Source organism: Natrix helvetica (genome assembly GCF_964273705.1).
Source record: "Natrix helvetica genome assembly, chromosome: 5".
NCBI classification, from domain to species: domain Eukaryota; kingdom Metazoa; phylum Chordata; class Lepidosauria; order Squamata; family Natricidae; genus Natrix; species Natrix helvetica.
The window spans coordinates 107,684,851-107,707,423 of record NC_138551.1 but is presented as its reverse complement, the minus strand read 5'-3'; the positions used below and the strand labels follow the sequence as shown (position 1 = coordinate 107,707,423).

Here is a 22,573-nt window from a genome sequence, read left to right as displayed (position 1 = left end):
AAATGTTTTCTTGCTTATTTTAATATTTATTTCTAGTCTGTCTTTTACAGGTAGGTTTTTGGTAGGTTGGGCTATAGTTTCTTTTTATGAGAAGACTGGTGCAAAGAATGAGTTAAGCAGTTCTGCTTTCTCTCTAGTGCCTGTTACTTCCTTGTCATCTTCTCTCTTTAGTGGACAAACATTTTCCTTGATCTTTTCTTGTTATTTATATCTTGAAAGAAACTTTAAAAAAATTATCTTTGACTTTTGTTGCAAGTTTTTGTTCATTTTGAGCCTTTGCTTTCCTGACTTCATCTTTGCAGATTCTGGCTATCTACTGGTATTCTGCCTTAGTTAATGTGTCCCTCTTTCCTTTTTTGGTACTTATCCTTTTTGTCTTTCAATTTATCAGAGTTCTTTGTGCAGCCATGTTGTTCTCCATAGTGAGGTGGGAGGAGTATCTAGGATGTGTTGACCTTATCCTCCAGCTGATTGGACCGAGTCAGATAAGCTCTTGGGACACGCCCCTGGCCCAACAGGCTCTGCCCAGTTATTGACTCAGTCCTCAACTGGATGGTTTTCCATTCTGGAGCTCCAGGAAGATCGAAGAAATTTAAAGAGAAGAAGAAAAGAAGAATCAGCAATGACTGCCAGTGGGCTAAATGGCTCCCAGAGCAGAAGGAATTGCCAAAAAACCCCTTGGGGGCGGCAATCTGCCCAGGCATCTGAGTGAGACAAGTATCACTTAGTAAAAGGATTCAGCCGGGCAAGCAGGAAACAGAGGGCACAAGCCTTCCATAGGCAAGCCCTGCTGCATTGGATCCAGAAGCGCCAGAGCGCGATTGGCTGAAGAGGACAGCGCAGGATCCCACCCAGGAGGTGAGCCCGCCGCTGGAAGCTCTGGTAGGCGCCGGAGCGCTCCGCTGCTCCCCACCGGGTTGAGCAACGAACCACGGCTTCCCAAATGCTGCGGAGCGCCCGGGCCTTCATCCACGTGGCTCACCTCATCGGAGGGAGTCCACGGACAGAGCAGATCCCCTAGCGCCAGAGAGAGGCAGAGGGGAACGAAGAGAGCGGCGGGGGAGGCGCGCGGCAGCTCCTTGCAGCACGAGCAACCAAAGGAAAAATTTTTTAAAAGCGTGCCCTTTCTACTGCTGGCGCGGGTGCCATTTTGAAGCCAGCTGGGACCACATGCTCCAAGATGGCGGCGCCCAGCAACCAGGAGGAAGCTGGCAGGAGCCCAGCACCTGCAGCGATGGACAGCAGCCCTGCCAGAAGCTCTGAGGAGCAGCCAGAGGTAGTAACCACCCCTAGGGCTGCCCAGGGGGGAGGGGAAGGAAAGGCTAAGGAGAAGAGAAAACACCTTTCTCCCAGGGCAGAGCTGGTAGAGGGTGGTCACAAGCCTGCCAAAGCCTCCAAGTATGAGACAAGAAGGCACAAGAGGCTGGAGCAGCTCTACAAGAAGGCAAGCAGAGGAGCCACAGGGGATGAACCCCCTTTGCAAGCTAGGATCCCCATTGACACATCAGGTCTTTGGGGTCTCGCCCAGGGGTGGCAGTCCCCTCCACACACAACCTCCCTGGGCTCAGCCCTGCCCACGGGAATGCCAATGTTGGGTTCCCCTCCTGCACAGGCATGATGCAGGCATTCTAACAATGCATGATGGCGGCCTTTCAGCAGCCACAAACGCAGCCCCAGGTGGTGCCACCCCCCAGGGCACCAGAAGGACTGGTAGACTAGGAGGAGGACATATCCAGCTCCTCAGTCTCATCGCAGGAGGACAGCGACCTGGATGGAGAGGAGGGGGAAGTCAGGGAGGATAAACTCTCCGAGGATGAAGGTATGCCCCCTCCTAAGCCGGCCTTCACGGGGTTGTTCCAGCCTTCATTGTACAAATCGCTCCTGTTCAAGGCCAAGGCAGCAGCCAAGCTTGGAAACAGAGCGACAGAAGCGTCACCCCAACTCCAGGGGTTCTCGGCAGAGAACATCTTTGATGAGAAGGCCATTGAGATTGACACAGTGCCAACTCCCAAGGCCTTCCTGGAGTCAATCAAGTGACAGTGGGCAGCTCCCACAGCGGGTCCTACGCCCACATCCACAGATAAGATCTTTTTCAATGTGGATAAGGACATGGCGGGGGTGTTGTCTCAGCCCTCCATCGATGAGCCAGTGCGGGCACTGCACATCCCAACTAACCTCCCAGGGGAACCAGAAGAGGCTCTGAAGTTGAAGGACAGGAAAGCAGATCTTACCCTCCAAAAGGGGCATCAAGCAGCGGCCTGGGTGGTGAAGGCGGCCACCACCGCCTCCTTCTTCAACCGGATGTCCTTACTTTGGCTAAAGGAGCTGCAGCAGCGGATCCCCATCACCGAGACTAGAGCGCACCAGGATATCAACAAACTGGTGGCAGCTATCCAGTTTTCAGCGGACGCCACCTTATCCGCGGCCAAGTTCGCCTCCAGAGCAATCGCTTCTACCGTCGCATCCCGCAGACTACTGTGGCTGAGACAGTGGCAGGCCAAGGTATGATACAAGTGGCGCCTGGCGTCAGCTCCCTTCACAGGAGACTCCCTCTTCGGGACAGCCCTGGACCCGTACCTTGTAGAGAACAAGGATAAGAGGAAGGTGCTTCCCACGGCTGCAAAGAAGGGTCAGTTCAGAGCGATACCTTACTCCAGACGGTCCTACTCCCGGGGACAAGACTTTGGGACTTCCTTCTGTGGTCAGGACTCTTTCAGGGGATCTGAGGCGGGGTACTCAGGGGCCAGGCAGTACCAGGGTTTTGCTGCCAGGCAAAAATACCCAGATAGGCCACAGAAAGGCAAACAGCAGAAGCGGCCCTTTTGAGGGGGTGGAGGAGGCGGCGGGGGGTGTTCCTTCCGCAAACACTGAGGCTGGACCAGATTCACCTCCCATTGGGTGGTGCCTAGCGTATTTTGCGGATCGCTGGGACCGCTCCTCCTCTGATAGGTGGGTACAACACACCATCAGACATGGGCTGGCCCTGGAGTTCCTTTCCAGCCCCCCAGGGTTCTTCCGGATCTGCCCGGTGTCCAATAACCCAGCCAGGAGGTTATTGATGCAGGAGGCGATACAGCACTTGCTGGATATCAGAGCCATCCAGCCAGTGCCCTTAGAACAGCAAGGTCAGGGGTATTACTCAATCCTTTTCGTAATCTCCAAGGCTTCAGGGGGATGGAGGGCTATTCTGGACCTGAAGCGGTTAAACCGCTTCATCTGCTACAGGAGGTTCAAAATGCATTCGCTCCACTCCATCCTGGAGGGGATTAGGCAGGGAGACCTCCTCACTTCCATAGACCTTACAGAGGCATACCTACACATTCCAATCCTGCGAGATCACCGGAGGTACCTCAGGTTCTGTTTCCTAGGGCAGCATTTCCAATACTGGGCCTTGCCCTTCGGGTTGTCATCCACCCCCCGAGTGTTTACCAAAGTAATGGCTTCCTTGGCAACCTACTTGAGACAGGATCCGGTCAGAATCCAATGCTACCTGGATGACCTGCTAATACAGTCATCCTCCTTTGAGGGGGCTCTAAGGGATCTAGATACAACCATGACGGCGCTAAGGGAACATGGGTTCTCCGTAAACCTGGGCCAAAGCCATCTTCACCCCTCTACTAGACTAATCCACCTAGGGGCTCTGATAGATTCAGAGGAAGGCAAGGTTTTTCTGTCAACAGAGAGACAGATCTCCCTGAGGCGGCTAGTTATGCAGGTGGTCTCGGGAGGTAGGGTGTATCTAGCCACCTTGTCCAAACTGCTAGGCACAATAGTCTCGGCCATTGGCATTGTTCCATGGGCGCACCTCCACATCAGAAACCTACAATGGTTCCTTTTGCCTTTCCAGCGAAGGCGCAGGAGCTGTTCCCAGACCAAGGTCCTACTCCCGGCAGAAGTCGCCCGCTCACTTATCTGGTGGACGTCCCCCGCAATTACAAAGGGCGAAGTCTTCAGAACGCCAGACCGGGTGACGGTGACCACGGATGCCAGTCTGTTCGGGTGGGGTGCCCACCTGCAGGATCAGATAGCACAGGGACAGTGGAGCCAGACAGAACTGACGCACAGCATCAATTGGCTGGAGCTCAGAGCGGTCTGCCTTGTTCTAATGCACTTCCACCGCTCTGTCAAGGGCAGGCACATTCTAGTCCTCACGGACAACATCGCCACAAAGGCTCATTTGAACAGACAGGGGGGGACCAAATCAGGGGCCCTTATGCAAGAGGCCAAGAGGCTGGGGCGATGGGCCGAGAGAAACGTGCTATCCCTAACGGCAGAGCATATAGCAGGGGTGGACAACACCAGAGCCGACTGGCTCAGCAGGGCGGAAGTAGACCACTCAGAGTGGAGACTTCATCCAGCCATCTTCAGGGAGGTGATGAACCGGTTCGGTCACCTGGAGGTCGACTTATTCGCCACGCACCTCAACACCCAACTACCGAGGTTCTACTCCAGGTACCGAACACACGGGGCGGAGGGGACGGATGCCCTCTGCTGCCCGTGGCCCAGGGGGCTTCTATATGCATATCCGCCCTTACTCCTGATTCCCAGAGTAATTCAGAAAATTCTTCGGGAGGGGGCGGAGGTGGTACTGATTGCCCCTTACTGGCCCAGGAGGCCATGGTTTGCAGACCTCCAATCTCTCTCGGTGGGCAGCGTGGAGAATTCCCCAGGAGAGAATATCCCTCAGCCAGGGCTCCCTGGAGCACCCGGAACCCCAATGGCTCCAGTTGACTGTGTAGCGGTTGAGCAGAGCATCCTGAGAGAGGAAAAATTCTCCCCCAGGGTGATAGAGACTATCCAGGCCGCCCGAAGACCATCCACGGAGCGCATATATGGCGCAACATGGCGGGCCTTTGCCACATGGTGTAACTCCCGTGGGCAGGACCCGGTGTTAGCCACTGTCCCCATAGTGCTGGAATTTCTTCAGGCAGGCGTGGATAGGGGGCTAGCCCCCAACACTGTTAGGAGATAAGTCTTGGCCATCTCTTCAGTGCTGCTGTGCAGCAAAACCCAGACACTCACTCAGCAACCATTTGGTTAGTCAGTTCCTGAAGGGAGCGTCCAACCTCAAACCACCTCCAGTACATAGGTACCCCTCCTGGGACCTGCACAAGGTGTTGGAGGCCCTGATGGGGGAGCCGTTTGAGCCATTGCGAACGGTGTCACTAAAACTTTTAACCCTTAAGGTGGCGTTCCTAGTGGCCATCATGTCCACTAGACGGATATCAGAACTGCAGGCCCTGTTCGTCAGGGAAGACCTCTGCATCTTTCATCACGACAGAGTGGTGTTGCGGTTGGATTCCTCCTCCATACCTAAGGTATGTTTGTGCTTTCACAGGGCACAGGAGCTGGTTCTGCCTAATTTCTCCCCTGACCCTTCTCATCCTCTAGAAAGGAAATGGCATACATTAGATGTAAGAAGGGCTCTGAGGATCTACCTCAGAAGAACCCAGCAGAATAGAAGGTCTGAGGCCCTGTTTGTTTCATTCCAACCGGGCTCTCTGGGCAGGAAAGTGACCTCCACCACCATAGGCAGGTGATTGAGAACCTGCATAGCTACGGCCTACCAATCTCAGGGCATTCAGCCACCGAGCCCCATCACAGCACACTCCACAAGAAGTGCGGCCACCACCGCGGCCTGGGCTACCCAGGCGTCATGGACAGAGATATGTAGGGCAGCCACATGGTCTTCCCCCTCACCCTTCATGAGGAATTACAAGTTAGACACCTTTGCCTCGGCGGAGGCTTCGTTTGGGCGCAGGGTCTTACAGACGGTGCATAGGGCAGGGGACACCCCCACCAGGCTTAGTTGGCCAGTGCCCTCAGTATGTGACCCTCCCTAGAGACGCGTGAGCTTTGGTACGTCCCATCCTGGATACTCCTCCCCCCTCACTATGGAGAAAGGGCGTTGGTACTTACCTGATACGCCTCTTCTCATAGTGGGGGGAGGAGTATCCAGACCCCCCCTGACATGGTTATATAACATGTGTTTGTTGAATGTTGCACTGGTATGTTAAATTATTCTTCAATAAAAGGTTTGAAACCACACTAAGAGTCTGGAGTGGATGGCATAACGAGTCGGATAGAGTTCTTCGCCGATAACTGGGCGGAGCCTGGTGGGCCAGGGGCGTGTCCCAAGAGCTTATCTGACTCAGTCCAATCAGCTGGAGGTTAAGGTCAAACCATCCTGGATGCTCCTCCCCCCACTATGAGAAGAGGCGTATCAGGTAGTACCAACGCCCTGTTTCTTCTTGGATTTCATGTTTTTCTTTTTCAGTGATATTGTGCTGGACTTGGATTTTATTATCATATTTTTCAGAGTTTCCCAGGATTCTTGAGTTGTTTTCCCTTTTAGGATTTTCATCCAAGGAATCTTTCCAAAGTTCTTTCCAAGTTTATTAAAATCAGCTCTTTTAAAATCTAAGACTCTGGTATCATTATGTTCTATTGCTTTTGTTTGCATTATATTGAATTCTAGTATGACATGGTCACTCTCACCTAAGGTTCCTGCAGTTTCAACTTCCTCTATCACTTCTTCTATGTTAGTAAGAATTAATCCAGTATTGTCCCTCGAGTTTCCTCCTCTACCTTTTGGACAACAAAATTGTCTGTTTTCAAATATGCTAATACTTGATTGGTTTTTTCTATTCAGCCTACAGGACAGGAGTCTGCTTATCCACCTGCTAGCCAGTATTCTTACCCTGCGGTGCCTGGAGGCTTCCCACCCGTGGGAGGCAGTGAATATAATGTAGCTCCACCAACTGGGGAATTCCCAGGGATTGCAGGCTACCCAACCGCACCTGGTGGGTATGCTCCTGGATCCATTGGGTACCCTGGACTACCTCAGCCTGGTGGCATGCCAACTTATCCTGGAGGTATGTTCCTAAGTGCTGTTTGCAGTGTGGGTTATCAAGTGCTGAATGTTTATGTCTCATATTTCAATAAATCTAAACAAGCAGGTATGGACGCGGTGGTTCAGTGGCTAAGATCCTGAGCTTGTCGATCAGAAAGGTTGGCAGTTCAGCGGTTTGAATCCCTAGTGAGCTCCCGTTACTTGTCCCAGCTTCTGCCAACCTAGCAGTGTCGAAAGCTGGTAAAAATGCAAGTAGAAAAATAGGGACCAGCTTTGGTGGGAAGGTAACAGTGTTCCGTGCACCTTTGACGTTTAGTCATGCTGGCCACATGACCACGGAGTCATCTTGGGACAGCGCTGGCTCTTTGGCTTTGAAACTTAAATGAGCACCTCCCCCTAGAGTCGGGAACCACTAGCACATATGTGGAGGGGAAACTTTACCTTTACCTTCATGATTGCTATTCTGGTATATCACCGTGTATAACAATAATGGGTTATTGTGAAAATAAAACAAAGGGACAACATTAAATACATACCAGGTATTTGTTTCCTAATCAAGTGATCAAGTTCTGGTCATGTTTAAAGATTCTGCATCTCTGATGCTTCAGACTAGTCCCAGTCTTATATCATAGGCTGACTATTAGGAAGATACATTTGGAAAAAGGTCTACAAGTAAGATAAATCTTAACATAAAAATTTAAAAGAAAAAACTATGTCTCACACATATAAAATTTGAGTAGTATGGTATTATGTGGATAACAGAAGCAGTAATTAAAAAACAGCTTTTGCTAGTAATGAAATTGTTTTGCATAAATTGTATATTTTAGTTTTAAATTTTGGATTTTAATCTGCAAATTAATAAGCATTTTCTTCCAGGTGCTGGTTTTGGAGTACCCCCCTCTGGCTCTGGTTTTGGCTATCCACAGCCTCAATCCCAAACTTATGGTGGAGGTGGTATACCAGGTATAATTCAAATAAGAAGCTATAATCATATTTTTGCTTCTTTAGAAGTAAAATGCATTACAGCCTAATAGATGTTTCCATGTATAGACATTGATTCAAGAAATAGCATCTGTATACAGGCTTAGCTCCATTGTAGTCTACTGGTGTTTCTGCATATGTGTGGAATCAATTGTGTGGTTACTGCTTAATGTAGCTTTTAAAAGTGGCTTTAGAAGCTGATCACAATGAGTGCTATGTTGCTCAGTGGAAATGCATCAGTACAATATTTCACATGAAAATAAAGAAAAGTGGCATGGAAATTAGGAAGAAACAGCATGTGAGCCTTCTGGCATTCCAGAATAATAGAACAAGAGAGTCGGAAGGGACCTTGGAGGTCTTCTAGTCCAACCCCATGCACAAATAGGAGACCCTATAACCGTGATGGCGAACCTATGGCACGTGTGAGGTTTGCCCCGTCAGCTGGCCAACGTGCATGCACATGCTGGCCAGCTGACTTCGGCCTTCTTTTGAGGCCATTTTTCGCCCTCTGGAGGTTTCAGGAGCTTCCCTAAAGCCTCTGCGAAAAACTGGCCCTACAGGAAAACTAAGTTTGGGAACAGACTTCTGGTTTGCTCATAGCGCTGGTTTTAGCCCTCAGGAGCATTCAGGAGCCCTCAGGAGGTTTCCCTGAACGCTCCGGAGGGCAAAAAACGAGTCTACAAGCAAACTGGAAGTCATTTCCGGGTTGCTCGTAGGGACAATTTTAGCCCTCCGGAGCCTTCAGGGAAGCCGCCTGGAGGCCCCTGAAGGCTATGGAGAACTAATACTGGCCCTACGAGCAACCCGGAAGTGACTTCCAGTTTGCACCTAGGGTCCTTTTTCCCTGAAGGCTCCGGAAGGCTAAAACCAGCCTACAGCAAACCAGAAGTCCATTCCCAAACTTTCAGTTTGCCCATAGGGCCGGTTTTTCATGCTCCGGAGCCTTCAGGGAAGCTCCTGAAGCCTCTGGAGTAGGCCCATTTTCACCCTCCTGAGGCTCCTATAAAGCCTCTGGAGCCTGGGGAGGGTGGAAAAAGCAGGCCAAAAATGAGTGGGGAGTGCTGGTCGTGTGTGCATGCGCGCTGTGCTCATGCGCATAGCATGGGTGTGGTATGCTCACCCCCCCTGCACTCCCTCCGCTTTTGGCACGTGAGCCAAAAATGGTTTGCCATCACTGCCCTATAACATTCTGGATAAATGACTGTCAATCTCTTTTTTAAAAGCCTCCAGTTATGGAGCACTCAAAACCTCTGAAGGCAAGCCATTCCACTTGTTGATTGCTCTCACTCTCAGGACAAAGGAAACAAATCAAACAATACTTGATATAAATAAAATTTGTTGAGCTGTAATAAATTGGCTTCATGACAGTATGTAAGACTGTCTTTCCCTGTCTTGCTAAAAGCAGAGAATAACAGAGTTGGAGGAGACCTTGGAGGTCTTCTAATCCAAACCCCCTACTTAAGCAGGACACCCTATGCTATTTTAGACAAGTGACTTTCCAGTCTCTTCTTCAAAACCTCCAGTGATGGAGCACCCACAACTTCTGGAGGCAAGTTATTCCACTGATGAATTGTTCTAACTGTTCTAGGTTGCTTCTCTCCTTGATTAGTTTCTATCTATTGTTTCTTGTCCTGCCTTCTGGTGGTTTGGACAATAGGTTGAGCCCCTCTTTTTTGTGGCAGCTTTGCTATCATGTCAACCCTAGTCCTTCTTTTCACTAAACTAGATATACCCATGTCCTTGAATCATGGTAATTCCCTTGAGGCATAGTATGTTCATTGCTGCACTAGATCAACTCTTTTCCCAATTTTTTTAATCTGTGTGATTAGATAGCTTCAGTTACTGTTGAAAATTATCTCGGGTAAAATATTAGAGAGCTCCAGGCTGTAATATCAAATGAAGAGTTGGTTCTGAAAGAGAGGTACAGGTTTCTCACATAGGCTCTTTTATGATCCTTGATATTTTGTCATAAATACATGTTTACGCATTTATACGTTTATATATTAATTACATATATTATATTTTTCTTTTGAAGCTGGGTATCCTGGTGGACAAACACCATCAACACCACTGCAGGTATGTTATTTTCTGCTGTAAAATTCATTAGTGTGAATTGCTTCAGTGAAACATCTAGTTTTGCGGATTGGTTGCTGTTCACTAGCCACACTTCAGTGGAAGTGTGGAAGCTCCTTGTTTCTCCATTCCCTAAACGTCAAGGCCCACTTGGGCTCAATGGACAAAAGGGTTGTGGTTTTTGCACATAGAAAATAGCATTTGGAGGGCATATTAAACTTTTTGATAATTTGGAACATGTAAAATTCTCCAGTTTAGTAAAGACCCTAAAAAGACCTAAACTACACCCATTCCCACCATTCATTCAAACTAGCCTTACTTTCTGATCTATAAAGAATATAGTTTTGTCATTATACTCAAATTGAATGAATAGTAGTTATGTAAAGTATTCTTCCTTGACTTAACTTGTCTTACTATAGTTACTCGGTGAGTCAATTAGAATTGATCTGGGGTCACAGTCTGAAATATCATTCTCACCTTAACATTCATTTTTAGGTTGAATTTTCTTCTTCATTGTCTTCCCTGTATATACAATACAATACAATAGTAGAGTTGGAAGGGACCTTGGAGGTCTTCTAGTCCAACCCCTTGCCTAGGCAGGAAACCCTATACCGTTTCAGACAGATGGCTATCCAACATCTTAAAGACTTCCAGTGTTGGGGCATTCACAACTTCTGGAGGCAAGCTGTTCCACTGATTAATTGTTCTAACTGTCAGGAAATTTCTCCTCAGTTCTAAGTTGCTTCTCTCCTTGATTAGTTTCCACCCATTGCTTCTTGTTCTACCCTCAGGTGCCTTGGAGAATAGTTTGACTCCCTCTTCTTTGTGGCATCCCCTGAGATATTGGAACACTGCTATCATGTCTCCCCTAGTCCTTCTTTCTCTTAAGCTAAACATACCCAGTTCCTGCAACTGTTCTTCATATGTTTTAGTCTCCCGTCCCCTAATCATCTTTATTGCTCTTCTCTGCACTCTTCTCTAGAGTCTCCACATCTTTTTTACATCGTGGTGACCAGAACTGAATGCAGTATTCCAAGTGTGGCCTTACCAAGGCATTATAAAGTGGTATTAACACTTCACGTGATCTTGATTCTATCCCTCTGTTGATGCAGTCTAGAACTGTGTTGGCTTTTTTGACAGCTGCTGCACACTGCTGGCTCATATTTAAATGGTTGTCCACTAGGACTCCAAGATCCCTTTCACAGTTACTACCGTTGAGCAAGGTACCACCTATACTGTACCTGTCCATTTCGTTTTTGTTGCCTAAATGTAGAACCTTACTCTTTTCACCATTGAATTTCATTTTATTAGATAGTGCCCAATGTTCAAGTTTGTCAAGATCCTTCTGTATCTTAAGCCTATCTTCTGGAGTGTTGGCTACTCCTGCCAGCTTGGTGTCATCTGCAAATTTGATGAGTTCCCCATTTATTCCCTCATCCAAATCATTGATGAAGATGTTGAAGAGTACTGGGCCCAAAACAGAGCATTGGGGTACTCCACTCCATACCTCCCTCCATGTAGATGCAATTCCATTGAGGACTACACGTTGAGTGCGGTTGGTCAGCCAGTACGAATCCATCTGGTGGTGATGCTGTCTAACCCACATTATTCTACTTTATCTAGTAGTAGGTTATGGTCTACCTTATCAAATGCCTTACTGAAGTCCAAGTAAACTACTGTATATCGACGACATTCCTCTGGTCCACTAATTTTGTCACTTTGTCAAAGAATGCAATAAGATTAGTCTGGCATGATCTGTTTTTGACAATCCCATGTTGGCTTTTGGCTATTACTTTGTTTGCTTCTAGATATTCGCTAATTCGTTGCTTGATTCTTTCCTGGTATTGAGGTCAGGCTGATAGGTCTGTAGTTTCCTGGATCTGGTTTTTTCCCTTTTTTGAAGATGGGAACCACATCAGCTCTTTTCCAGCCCTCTGGTAGTTCCCCGGTGCTCCAGGATCTCTGAAAGATATAGTTCAGTGGTTCTGAAATCTCGTCTGCCAGTTCCTTCAGAACCCTGGGGTGTAATCCATCCGGTCCTGGTGATTTGAACTCGTCTATGGTAGACAGGTGCTCACTTATCATTTACTTCCCTATTTCAATTTGTGTTCCTAATCTGATTTTTGTGGTACTGTTTTTGGTAGGTTGGACTGTTTTATCCCTTTGTATAAAGACAGATGCAAAACATGAGTTAAATAGTTCTGCTTTCTCCCTGTTGCTTGTCACCTTCTTGCCACTTTCTCCCAGCAATGGACCAATTGTTTCCTTAACTTTTTTCTTGTTTTTAACATGTTGGAAGAAGCTTTTTCTGTTATTTTTTTTACTTTTGTGGCAAGCCTTTCTTCATTATGAGCCTTAGCTTTCCTCACTTCATCTTTACATGCTCGGGCTACATATAGTGCTTTGTCTTCCCCTGTCTCATTCTGTTCTGCATTTGGTCTTTTTTGTAGGCCAGTTTGATCTCTCCAGACATCAGAAAGTTTTCCTGGTATACTAAGTTCAGTGCATCTTCTTCATTGTCCTTCAGATATTCTTCCAAAGCCCTTTTTTCTTCTTCAACTATCTGATGTACTTGGAACAATCCACGCCCACCTATTTGCCTTAGTACAGGGGTGTCATGTTCAAGTCCTGTGGGGCTTAGATCTGGCCTTGGGGGCAGGCCTGGAAACTGCAAAGGACTGGCCCACAGTACCTCTACTACCCAAAATGGGGCACGTGGGGGGGGGGGGCTGTATGCAGCCTCCCTGTGCTCTGTTTTGCCTGCCAAGTTGCTGCAGGAGGCCATCCAGACCTAAACCAAGGCACATGGGGCATCACAGCCCCCGCCTCACCCCATTTAGGCTACCAGGGTGGTGAAGGAGGCCATCCAGGCCCAAACCTGGGCACGGGGAGGTGTTGTGTGACCTCCCCAAGCCTTGTTTTGGCTGCCAAGGTGATGGAGGAGGCTGCCCAGACCCAAAACTGGGCACTGGGGAGGGGCATCGCATGGTTCCCCCCCCCCATGCCCCATTTTGGCTGCCAAAGTGCTGTAGGAAAATAGTTGGAAAAGAAAATAGTTGGAAACACAGGCAGCAATCAGAAGAAAAAGAATTGGTCAGGAAAGCATTTTTTTCAAAAAAGGAGGTGGCCAAAGAGAGCAGAATCCAAATAGAAGGTGCAGGGAGATACCCTGTCACAGAAGAAATATGGATGGCATAGGAATGAGAAAAGCAGTTTAAAAAAGCAAACTGTGGACTGGATAACTAACTCCAGTTGCAAGGAAATCCCTCTTCCAGGGTCAATTTCTTAAGACAGTCAAATTGGGCACGATATAATTCTTTGCACTGGCAGGTTCAAGAGGTTTCTGAGTTGAGAAATTTTGACACCTAATTCTGCTTCACTGACACTCCTTGAGAGGACTGGAAGGACTTCTGATTTGGTGGCAGAGAGGAGAACAACAGAAGGGATCCTTGAGGCAACGTTAATCTGTCTGAATTTTGCCTACAACTAATCAAGGCAAGATGATCTCCTTAGCACAGGGGTGTCCAAACTTGGGAACTTTAAGACTTGTGGACTTCAACTCCCAGGCTGGCTGGGGAATTCTGGGAGTTGAAGTCCACAAGTCTTAAAGTTCCCAAGTTTGGACACCCCTGCCTTAGCAGTATTTCTTTCCTTTCTCTCATTCAGCCTTTTTCTTAAACCAAATTTTTCACTGCCCTTTCTAGTTTGTGCCCATTGTCATTTTTTCCCTATAGCCAGAAGGATTTCTTTGCTTATTTGGGCAGTTCCCTCGGTTGCCTTTTCTGGGCTGCATCTCCTTTTCTTTCTTCCTCTGGGGTTTCCTCTGCATCCTCCTGCTATGACTTTTGCTTCTCAACTCACTTTTTCCTTCTTTCCGAGACTGTTCAGAAAATCACATCCCCACCTCCTTTCTGGTTTATATTCTGCAGAGAGGTAATTAAAGATGCCCTTCTTTTTAACAGATTCTACTTGTCATAGAAAAGGGACTGATGGCTTTTGGTTGAGGTTTCTGGAGCCCTGTGTTGGATTCTACCTCTCTCTTTCTCTCTCCCTCTCTTGTTTCCCTTGAGGTCTTTATGACTACTTTCTGAACTTGCACCCTCACCCTTGAAGCTGTTTGTCGTATTACTGAGCTCATTATCTTCCTCCCCATCTTTTACACACACAATTCAACTGAAATCAAATTTCCACACTTGCTTTCTGATTCCCTGCTCATCAGTGGAGTTGACTTCTACTAACACTTTTCTTGAAGAAAAAGCCAAACTGTGAGCAAGCTGACTTTTCCTGATGGTTTCATTCTTATTTCAAATTGACTAGCATTGACACACCACCACCACCCCTGCTCCCCATTTTGGCTGCCAGAGTGCTGCAGGAGGCAGTCCAGGCCAAAAATGTTTTGGCTGGCACAGAGCAAACTAAAAACCAAAGAAAAGGAGAAATGTTACCCCTTTTGCATTTGAGCGTGCAAGAAGGGGCAGGAAAGGAGAAAGGGAAAAAGGAAAGAAAGAAAAAGAAGAAAAAATGGGAAGAGTGTCAGGAAGGAAAAATAAGGAAAGAGGGGAAGGAAGAAGAAATTAGAATGAAGCGGGAAGGAAAAAGAAGAGAAGGAAGAAAGGAAGGAAGGAAGGAGAGTATAATAAGAGTGAGGGAGAGTATGGGAAGTCCGGTCCTGCCTTAACACTTGGCCACCACAAGTGCCCCCCAACATGAGTCCCATGTCACACCCACCATGGCCATATCCACCATGATCATGCCCACTCCTGGCCATGCCCCATGCCCTCCTAGCCCTCTGGTCAAACACAATCCTGATGCGGCCCTCTATGAAATCGAGTTTGACACCACTGTCTTAGTAGGTAGGTCTGTCAGTGTCCCTGCGTTGATGATGGGTGTGATTCATTGTCATTATTTTTCTGGTCTTCCTATCCATTAGTTCTGCTTGAGTCCAGTCCACTATTCTAGCTGTGTATCTAATGACCTGAATTCCCCAAATGTTGATTGCCTTGATGGTATTCCTCCATTGAGTTTGGATTTTAAAATCTTCTTCACTCTCTTGATAGGTTGACCTCTAATCTTTTTCTTGACTTCAGGGTGCTTGATGTTTTCAGCTTGAAGGATACCCAGATATTTGTAGTAATCACCCTCATCCAGGCTCCTAATGTTATTTTCATGGGGCATCTTGATTCCTTCAATTTTCCACTATTTTTCATTGTTTGATAGTGTGTGACATATTTGTCCAATCCAAACCATTACAATATATTGGCTGTATATATGGATAGTGTTGAGTAATGATTCTATTTCTGATGGTGTTTTTCCATACAGTTTCAGCTCATCCATGTAAAGGAGGTGGAATAGTCTGACAGATGTTTTTTTTTATGTTTATAGCTACAGTCTGAGTTATTCAGTACTGTTAACAAGGGAAACAGTGTAATGAGACAATAGTAGTAGTGATAGTGAATCTTTTTAAAATATTCCTCTCTTGATATTAACCTCGCTCTGTTTCTCACCATTGACCTGCAACTGTGTCTTCCATTGTGTCATCGATCTTTGCACAAAGTGTCTGATGATTCTACTGACTGCTGTTATTTCTAGGCACTTGATTATCCAGTCATGTGGCAGAGAATTGAATGCCTTTTTGTAGTTAATCCATGCTACAATGAAGATATTGAAGAGTACGCAGCAGCCTAAGACAGAGCCTTGGGGTTCCACATTGCAAACTTCCAATGCAGTTTCATTAAGGACTACAAGTTGATTGCGATTGTTAGGAATCCATCTAGTAGTGATGCTGTCCAACCACATTTTTCTATCTTATCAAGTAATAGGTTGTGATCTACTTTGTCAAATGCTTTACTGAAATATATCCACAGCATTTCACCAGTCCATTGACTTTGTAACATTGTAGTAATCAATATTTGATTATTAAAATTGAACAAATTCTTAATAAGAATGAAGTTTTGTAATAACATAGATTTTCATTCTCAGCCTGCAGCATTAACTCAGACCACGCAAGGCACAATTCAACCAGCTCCTAACTTTGATGCAGGGAGAGATGCAGAAATTTTGCGCAAGGCTATGAAAGGATTTGGTAAGAGCTCTTAATATTTTGGAATATTTATGATGTTTACATTTAGATTTAAGCATAAAAGCCACATATTTACTTCTGCTTTCTCTAGATATTTTATTACTGCTTTTAGAAATAGTGATATGCAATTATTGTGCAACAGAGTGTCTGGCAATATTTTCTATGTTCATGGCTTAATTGTTCAGCTTGTAAAAAGAAAACTGGGCAATAGTGTCAAAGTACAAAAGCTATAAAGATTGACTTCTAAATAAGAATAACAACTGGGGAAAATCCTGTTTGCTAGACCCAAAGATGCTTTTCAAAAGGCAACTGGACTTTCTTGATTTTTTTCTTTGAAAATGTTTCATTTCTCATCCAAGTAGCTTCTTCACTTCAGACTGAGTAGTGGGGAATGGAAGGATTTATATTCTTTGCAGTCATTTGATTGTTAGCAGTTTGAAGGTCTGAGAGTCATTAAGGCCATTTGGAGATTTATCTGTAGTTTGGTGTCCGAAGGTTCAAATCCCTAGCCCTGCGTAATGGAGTGAGCTCCCATTACTTGTCCCAGCCTCTGTCAACCTAGCACTTTGAAAGCATGTAAAATTGCAAATAGAAAAATAGGAACCACCTTTGCTGGTAAGGTAACAGCGTTCCGTGCGCCTTCGGTGTTGAGTCATGCCAGCCACATGACCATGGAAATGTCTTCAGACAGCCCTGGCTCTTCAGCTTTGAAACGGAGATGAGCACCGCCCCCTAGAGTTGGGAATGACTAGCACATAGGTGTGAAGGGAACCTTAACCTTTACCTTTAGAATCACCTGACTCAGAGTGCAGATGGGTGTAGAAACTTCTTGGGACTGCTGAAAGGACTGTATCCTACAGGACACAGATGGTGTCTTATCCCTTCACCTCTGTTCAACAGTGAGAACTGTTCAATTTTAACATAGATGGCTTCTTTGACCCGTCTTTCAAACCAGTGGTCCTCTCTGTCAAGAATGTGAACTTTTCTGTTTTCAAAAGAGTGACCTTTGTCTTTCAGATGCAGATGGACTGCTGAATCGTATCACCATGCATTTGTAAAGTGGTTGTTTTGTTTCCCCAATATACAAGTCTGCACGTGTCTCACTGCATTGCACTGCATTGCACTACATGTACCACATTTCTCAGTTTGTGTCTTGGAGTTTTATCCTCGGGGTGGACAAGCTTCTGCCTTAATATATTTTTGGGTCTAAAGTGTGCTTATATGTTGTGTTGGTTGAAAATCCTCATGATCTTTTTAGATATTCCTGCAATATATGGAATGACAATGTTGCTTCGTTTGTTGTTCTTTTCTTTATCTATTATGAAGGAGTTCCTGCTGGATCTTTTTCTAGGTTTGATGGAGGCCCAGTTGGGATAGCCACAAGTTCTGAGTGCTTCCATGATGTGTTTACGTTCTTTTTCTTTTCCCTCTTTGCTGATAGGCAAACCTTCAGCCCAGTGTAGGCTTCTGATCACTCCCATTTTGTGCTCCAATGGGTGGTAAGAATCAAATTGTAATACTGATCTCTATGCGTGGGTTTTTTATATACTTGCGTTGAGGCTTCTGTCTTCCTTAATGTGTATTGCACAATTCAGGAAAACCAGAATAATTCCCTTAACATCTTCCTATGTGAACTTAATGTACCTGTCCACAGAGCTGATGTGTTTGATGAAGGCTTCCACTTCCTGTGTTTAAAGATGACCCAAGTATCATCCATATTCTTATATAAGTGAGTGGCTAGAATTCCTGTGAAGGAGTTTAGTGCTTTGATTTCTACTTCTTACATTCAGAGATTGGCCACAATGGGGGACACAGGTGAACTCACAATGCAGCTGTGTTTCTGTCTGTACAAACCTTCATTATATTTAAAATAGGTAGTGGTCAGGCAGAGGTCTGACTTATAGCAATCCTTTCTTTGCTACCATCACAGCTTTAGTTGTTGGAATGCAAGTGACATCATAGGAATTCATTGTCTCATCTGGATCCAATTTTAGTTTCCAAACCTTGCTGACTAAGTCCTGTGAGTTGTTGATGTGATGGGTGGTGTTTCCACCCAGAGGAGCCAACGTATTGGTTAGATATTTTGAAATGCTGTATGTGACTGAGTTGAAGTTGCTGAAAAATGGTCTGAGTAGAGTTCCCTCTTGGTGGATTCTGGGGATTTCATATTTAGTGATTTCCTCAGGGTAAAAGTAATACTATTATGGCTTGTCAATGGGATTGTCCCTTAGTAGCTGTTGCAGGAAATCGGCAGTCTTTTTCTTATAACTGCTGGTAGGATCTCTCTTCAGAGTCCCATATGTAACAATGTTCTTCAGAAAACTGTTTACCTTGGCATTGTAGTCATCTGTGTTCAGAATAAAGTGTGCATCTTCCTTTATCAGGCCAAAAGATGGTGATGTTCGGCTCTCTTCTTAGGGATGTCACTACTCTCCATTCTTGAATTGTGAGGTTGCAAGGAGGTGTTTTGGCACTGGCAAGGGCTGCAGATACCTTCATCCTTGTTATGTCTCTGGTTCTGCCAGTTTGTTGTTCTGCAATTCGTGCCAAAGGATCTCCTTCCAACCTCACAATTCAAAAAAGAAGAGCAGAGAGGCCAAAGGGGCCATCTATGTTAAACCTGCACAACCTTTGCTCAAGAGAGGGGAAAAAATATCACACCAACTATCTCCTGTCTATAACACAATCCTTTCAGCAGTCCAAGAAGCTTTCACATTAATTTGCACTCTGATTCAGGTTATCCTGAGTGTACACATACATCTCCCAAGTGGCCTCAATGACTCTCAGACAGCTAATGACTTACCTTCAAAGTGCTAATGACCAGATGATTGCAAAGGATATAAATTCTTTCATTCCCGATCATTCAGTCAGAACTGAAGGAGAGCAAAATGTTTTCAAAGAAAAAAACCAAGAAAGTCGAGTTGACTTTTGGAAAAATAACCAACTTTGGGACAACCAGGACCTGGATGATTGAGATTCTTCATAGGCCTGTTTGCCATACTAATGTACTAGTCAAAGATGCACTTCAGCAAAAGAAAATTGACCTTCAGGTTTTCCCCTGACATTTCCACTTTTGTAAACTTTCTCCCTTAGTCTGGATTGCTGACAACACATTTTAAGAAGTCCTGTGACATATGTGGTATTTGTCATACACTGTGAAAACCCAAATGCACAGGCATTTTGAGACCCAGTGCAAAACCTTGGACCCACTAAGATGCCTATCTTGGTCACCAGAGCAGTTGGCATCTACCTTTTTGGTTTCCATGGGATTTATTCAGGGGTGGGTTCTGGCCAGCTTTACTGTTGGTTCGCTTGTGCCTGAGCTGGATGTACGCTGTGCGTGCATGCGCAGTTCAATTGAAATTGTTCTGCACATGTGTAGAACTTAAAAACAAGATGGTGGTGCCAACGGTGCCGACCGGATAATGGTTTGGAGGCATGGCAGGCCTGGGTCACTGCCAGTTCCAGCAACCCACGGTGCCATACCACTACCGATTTAGCTGAACTGGGATTAACTGGTAGGAACCCACCTCTGGATTTATTTTTTTAAAAAGAGTTTAGATTATTTAAATTTTAAATGAAAAGTGAATGTGCTTCAAAGAGAAGCCCTATCTTTATTTAATTTTTTTTTAAAAAGTCATTTATTTCTCAGAAGGATGCTGGAATTCACATACAGGATGCTCCTGAGCTTTGCTCAGAAATATGCATATCTTCTCAGAAAAAAGGCAAAAGTCAACTAGTGGCTGATGTTTGCTGAAGTTAGCAGGACATAAATATTAGTTATCTCCTGGTCATTGACCAAATAAATATTATTTGATGGATTGATTATCTTCTGATAAATGGGTATTTCTTACTAGTTTTAGCAGTTATTTTGTGAGAGCTATGCTTTTGAAATACCAAGTGTAGAACTTAGACTTAGAATAACTTTGTCACTTTAAATATACACTAATCAACAGACATTAAAATGAAATTTTGTTGCATACAGCTCTCAAAGGGTCACCACCTCCAATATACACTACATAAATACGACAAACAAAGAAACAAACAATTATAGGTAGACCCACATACCCACATGACACAGAAAAACAGCAAGTCTATTTCGGATATATACATACAGTATACATGGTGAGAAAAATGAATTTTTTTACCAGATGAATGGCATAGGGAACAAAGCTGTTGGGTAGTCCTAGAAATACTTTAAAAAATCTTCCCAGAGGGGAGCAACAGAAACAGACCATAAAGTGGGTGTGTGGGGTCTCACAATGCATCGAGCTCTAAGCATAAAGCGCTTATAAGCAGAAGTGAGCTTCCTATAATCTTCTCAGCTGTCCTTAGCACTCATTGTATGGCCTTTCTATCTGAGGCACTGCTTCCACCAAACCAAACAGTGAAGCAGTTTGTTAAAACTCTCTCAGTTGTGCCTCTGTAAAAAGATGGCAGGACAGAAGGAGAAACATGTGCTCATCCGACACAGAAAATGCAGACACCAGTTTGCATGTTTCACTAAGGATGATGTGTGGAGAGACCAATACAATACAATACAATAGCAGAGTTGGAAGGGACCTTGGAGGTCTTCTAGTCCAATCCCCTGCCTAGGCAGGAAACCCTATACCATTTCAGACAGATGGCTATCCAACATCTTTTTTTTTAATAAAATTTTTATTTTCAAACAAACACAAACACACAACACATATAACATAAAAGCCTCTTCAACTACATACAGTGTGTCGATTGGTTACACGGTCTTTCTGCGTCCTTTCCATAGTCATCACTTGAATTTTATCAAAATTCACATATTATTAATCAAGATATCTTTGTATACATTGTTATTATGCTTCCTTTGTTTGATTATCACTATTGTTTCTCCATTTTAGACAAGGTATTCTAAATCTATAACCATTAATATTATAACGATTCATTGTATTGTCTTCAATATATCAAATAATAAAGGGTTATTTTTTATCTTATTCTAAGTCATTCTATTATTTTAGCATTGCTAACATTCTCTAATAATTTTCAATTCCATGTTTTTTTCCCATTATTAGTATCATCAATCTAATATATATGTATACTAATTGTTATAATTATTAATGCATTAAGCCTAGCTATTTTTACATCCTTTCAACATAAGGCTTATTAAATTTAAAGTAAATTTATATTATGACATTTTATTACAATTTCCTGAAATCATCCAATGATATTACATCTTTATATTCTATTCTATACAGAATTGTTTATCTTTTATAAAAAGGCTTTTCAACTTCATCTCCATTATCCTCACTTACAGTATTGTATAAAATTTCATATTATCAATCTAGTATATATAAATGCTTTGTTATTATTAATCATTTTTGACTATAACTATTATTACGTTGTACATAGCACTCAAAATTTAACTACATTTAACTAAAATTTATAGTGACATTTCATTTCATCATCCTGTATCCTTCCAGAAATAGTGTAGTCCAATATCTCTTGCCATTTGTAAAGTCTGTATTCTAAGTGTTTTCTTGATAAGTCTTATGTGGGCTTCTCTTAAGAACTTGTTGTTTTTATAGCATGTCTCAAATCAGCTCTTGTTTTGGTAAGATTTGAAAGTGGTGTTTCTCACCTTCAACATTGCACCGACCTCCTGAGACATTCAAGGTTTCTCATTTCTTGCATAATAATAGTCATAAGAACACTGACCTCCTTCATACACTTTGGAATATAAGCAGACATAGCAGAAGCATATTTGTTCATTTCAGTATGTTGTCCATTCGTTGTAGTTTCTTTAAATATGTTCCAATTCGTGCACCCAAAGCAATCTTGGAGAGCAGGGGTGTAGCCTCTGCTTTGCTGCTTGCTTTTGGCTGCCATTGAAACGGGGAGGGGGGATGACATGGTATTTGGGAAGGGAAGTTTTCAGCACAAGAGTGAATAACGAAGGGAGTGTTTTTCTCACCATCTACTGCGCATGCTGCAGATAGTGGAATTGCCGCCAAGGCCAACTGTCTGGCATACCAACCTGATGATGTTTTTTGAAGATGTAACCCACATGACACCTGTGGGGTGTGCGGATTGGACTGGGGGATGGGGTTACCAGGGGGAGGGAGTTGGGTCACATATTGATATCTATGATTATGCACGCTTTTGCCTCAGATCTTGCTTTGCCTAGCTGCTATCTACTCATAACCAGTAAAAGTACTCTTAATTCCGAAAAATGGAGTTGAGTGGTTTCTTTCTTGGTTACTGATGGAGGCTGCCCTGACATTGGGTGTCAAACTCAAGGCCCGCAGGCTGGATTCGGCCTGGAAATATCAAAGTACTAGCCCTCAGTGCCACTTCTGGCCAAAACAGCCGCCCCTTTTTGGCCTTCCTGGCCTCCAGCAGCACTCTGCCAGCCAAAAACTGGCTGTGTGGGGCCTTCAGAGGCCTCCCCTGGCCTGTTACAGGCTGAAAAGGAGCTCTGTGGATCGGATCCAGCCCTCCCCACCCCATTTCCCATGGCTTTACTGTACTTACTTTTCGAAGAGCTCCAGAAGAGGCTGAGCCACACATGGCAGAGAAGCCAAAGTCTTTTAATCAGAAGCCTGTGAAGCTGTAAG

At 44.8% G+C, this 22,573-nt stretch overlaps 1 protein-coding gene across 2 annotated transcripts in view; it reads left to right on the top strand.

Annotated features, from left to right (window-relative positions):
• ANXA7 (annexin A7) overlaps positions 1–22,573 on the top strand; it is a 56,537-nt gene that overhangs the window by 10,424 nt on the left and 23,540 nt on the right. For both annotated transcript variants that reach the window (XR_014175553.1, XM_081955248.1), the window contains exons 3-6: positions 6,653–6,875; positions 7,730–7,816; positions 9,870–9,910; positions 15,887–15,989. Coding sequence is in view for 1 of the 2 variants with exons in the window: in XM_081955248.1 (XP_081811374.1) it covers positions 6,653–6,875; positions 7,730–7,816; positions 9,870–9,910; positions 15,887–15,989 (454 nt within the window). In the remaining variant the exon portion in view is untranslated. The remainder of the gene's footprint in view (positions 1–6,652; positions 6,876–7,729; positions 7,817–9,869; positions 9,911–15,886; positions 15,990–22,573) is intronic.